The 3,319-nt window shown below is 41.5% G+C and overlaps 1 protein-coding gene across 1 annotated transcript; it reads right to left on the reverse strand.

Annotated features, from left to right (window-relative positions):
- Positions 1-540: 540 nt before the first annotated feature.
- Positions 541-2,226, reverse strand: LOC308379548 (rho-related GTP-binding protein RhoU; the record flags this gene model as incomplete). Its single annotated transcript, XM_080856733.1, has 4 exons — positions 541-1,011; positions 1,272-1,301; positions 1,444-1,502; positions 1,977-2,226. The coding sequence occupies 4 exons, from the start codon at positions 2,224-2,226 to the stop codon at positions 541-543; spliced, it is 810 nt and encodes a 269-aa protein (XP_080712859.1).
- Positions 2,227-3,319: the final 1,093 nt, after the last annotated feature.

Here is a 3,319-nt window from a genome sequence, read left to right on the forward strand (position 1 = left end):
ACAAATGTTTCTCTTTCTTGCTCTGGTTAATGGACATCTCTGTTGGGGGACAAACTTTAGGACGGATCTCCTCCAAAACAAGTGAGATCTGATCTCAATGCAAAGCTGCAAACGCTGAAGGACTTCTGATATCACATGTAGTTCTGACAAGCTATTTTAATCCCACACTCACCATTCACTTAACATTTGACATGTTCTTACGGAATCAGACTGCAGCTAAAAGATCAACAATGTACCTGCTCAGTAGCCATCACTAGTCTCTGTGTTTTAGTTTATTCATACGAACGCTTTGGTAAAGTAGACAACTAACTAGAATAGAAAAAAAACTTCTATGGTTCATATAAGAACTGCAGAGTCTATAAATGTCAGTGAGAAAATTTGAGGTATTGCAGCTGTATAGATGCATATGCACACTGGCTGTCCATAAATAATATCATGAATGCTACTAATGGACAGGTATTGCCGCAGGATAGGTGCATATATGCAGACTGCCTGTCCATAAATAATATCATGAATGCTACTAATGGAGAAAGCAGGCTATTACGGTGATATCTTTGTTTCAGCTATGCAGCTAAACTTCTTCCACCAGGACTCAGAGATCTTCCTGACCGTATCCGGTGCGTTCCTCAAGTAGGGACTAAGTTGAAGGGTGTCATTGTCCTGCATGTTTGCCAAGATGGCCGTGTCAAACACCTCCTTCAAGTTCTTTTGGGTTAGAGCTGAACATTCAGTGAATGTCACAGCGTTGATCTGCTGTGCACAGGCACGGGCCTCCTCTGGGGTGACTGGTTGCTCCTGGTTCTGGGCTAGCTGGATCAGGACGTGAACGTCCTCGCGGAGGTCCGACTGGGTGCCAACCAGAATGATGGGCGCCCCTGGGCTGAGCCGCTGGATCTCAGGCGCCCACCTGGACGTCACATTGCGGAAAGAGGAAGGTAGGACGACGCTGTAGCACAGGAGGAAGATGTCAGCGTGTCCGTAGCAGAGAGAGCGGAGCTGGGCAAACTCCTCCTGCAGGGGAGACAACAGAGGCATAGTCAGGAGAAAGACTTCTCAAATTCACTGCCTTTGTTTAGTTATTTTAAAACAATTTACCTACATATTAAATGTGGCCAAAATGGTCCTATGTGTAACCATAATATTGTCCATATATAATCAAAATTAACAAAAGCCACAGTGACATTGCAGAAAATATAATATTGATAAAAAACTAACAACTAACAATGTGAACTATTTGTCCAAATCAGTTAAGCAAATAAAAACAGACGTACATTATGCTCTCCGCTGGGTGTAAGCCATCTCTGCCAGTCAGAAACAGTAGAAGGACACAGTTAAGCATTCTCCTCACAAAGAATATTACACAATACATACAATCTATTGTAATATCTAAATAGAATTGTAGAATGTATTAGACCAAATCAAAATCAGAGTGAATATTAGTACCTCGCCAGAAACATCACAGAGCTGCAGTCTTACAGGCTTTCCATCAACCACGACCAGTGCTGTAGTAAGAGGCAGAAGGTGAATACAATAATCTCTGATATTCTTTGCCCTCTGTTAAAAAAGAACACTAAACCAGGTCAGAGCTTGCAATAGATACACATTGTCAAAACGTTCCTTTTAGTTTTTTGTTAGAAATTGCTACTAAAACTGCAATAACACATGTAACTAGCAAAAAATTATGAGAAGCCACCAGTGCTCCTATGAATACATGTGCATCTTAATCTTTGATGTTGTACGTATGTAGTCTGTTTCACATAGTTCAAGTTAAGGCCTGAAAGCACCTGAACCCCGAAGCAAGATGCAAAAGATCTGAAATATTGAAAAATGCACTGCACTATCTTGCAACAAACACTGCACGTCACATTGAATAAACTATGTGCAGCGTTAAGGACATGTCACATTTCAGGAAAATATTCCAAACAAAATGTAGCCTACTAGCATACAATAGTCTTAATGCAACTGGTTGAGCCTACCTGCAAAGTTGTCCAAAGTTGTCGGGATGTACTCTGATGGAAACCCATTTGTGGTATAACTCACTATAAGACTTGTCTTGCCCACTGCACCGTCGCCTACTAGCACACACGTCACCTTCTTTTCAGGTTGAAATAATGACATACGCCTTGGAATTTGCAGTTCCTTACAAAAGTTTCGCCTCGGGGGTACCGGAGGCACAATTAACGATGCCTTATCGTCCTCTTTGCTGTGAAGCGACGGCATTTTCATGTCCAGCCACGCTTAACAGAAATGGCACCGTTTCTTAGCACTTTTTACGCTGCGCTGTCTTCACTGTGGTCATCTCTGTGGTAAGCTGTTGGCCTTACACAGCGATTGCTCCTGTTCCCGATCCTATTTGCGATGATCTCTTCAGGTGATACCGAACACATGCTGTGCGAGTAGCTGGCATTGCTAGAAGTCAATCTCTACTCTTGACTGACAGCCGATGCATCTGCTGAGCGCCAGGCCCTAAGAGGCTTAATAAACACAATGTGCAGGCAGTGTTTCAAGCCACAGAAACTAATTCTGATAGTCCTACTAGCATAGCATAACTTGTCATATAATAATAAAGAACACATAAAACATTGGCGACGCGCTTGTGTGTGGGCTGTTGGTGGCTCTAAGTCTAAGCTCTTCAAGAGAAAGCGACTGTCATGCAATGATTTAGCGTGTTTCCTTGTCAACAGCGCCCCCTACGGAATAATAATTAGATGTTGAAAGTATACAGCCGCGGAAAAAATTAAGAGACCACTTCAAAATTATCAGTTTCTCTGGTTTTACTATTTATTGGTATGTGTTAAAGTAAAATGTACACTTCTGTTTTATTCTATAACCTACTGGCAACATTCCTACCAAATTTCAAATAAAAATATTGTCATTTAGATCATTTATTTGCAGAAAAATGACAATTGGTCAAAATAGCAAAAAAGATGCAGTGTCTTCAGATCTCGAATAATGCAAAGAAAACAAGCTCATATTCATTTTTAAACTACACAATACTAATGCTTTAACTTAGGAAGAGTTCAGAAATCAATATTTGGTGGAATAACCTTAATTTAAAATCACAACTTTCATGTGTCTTGGCATGCTCTCCACCAGTCTTTCACATTGCCGTCGGGTGACTTTATGCTACTCCTGGCGCAAGAATTCAAGCAGCTTGGCTTCTTTTCATGGCTTGTGACCATCCATCTTCCTCTTGATCATATTTCAGAGTTTTTTTAATGGGATTCAGGTCTCGAAATTGGGCTGGCAATGACAGGGTCCTGATCTGGTGGTACTCCATCCACACCTTTACTGGCCTGGCTGTGTGGCATGGAGCATT

The sequence above is a fragment of the Sprattus sprattus genome (genome assembly GCF_963457725.1).
Source record: "Sprattus sprattus genome assembly, chromosome: 1".
Taxonomy (NCBI): domain Eukaryota; kingdom Metazoa; phylum Chordata; class Actinopteri; order Clupeiformes; family Clupeidae; genus Sprattus; species Sprattus sprattus.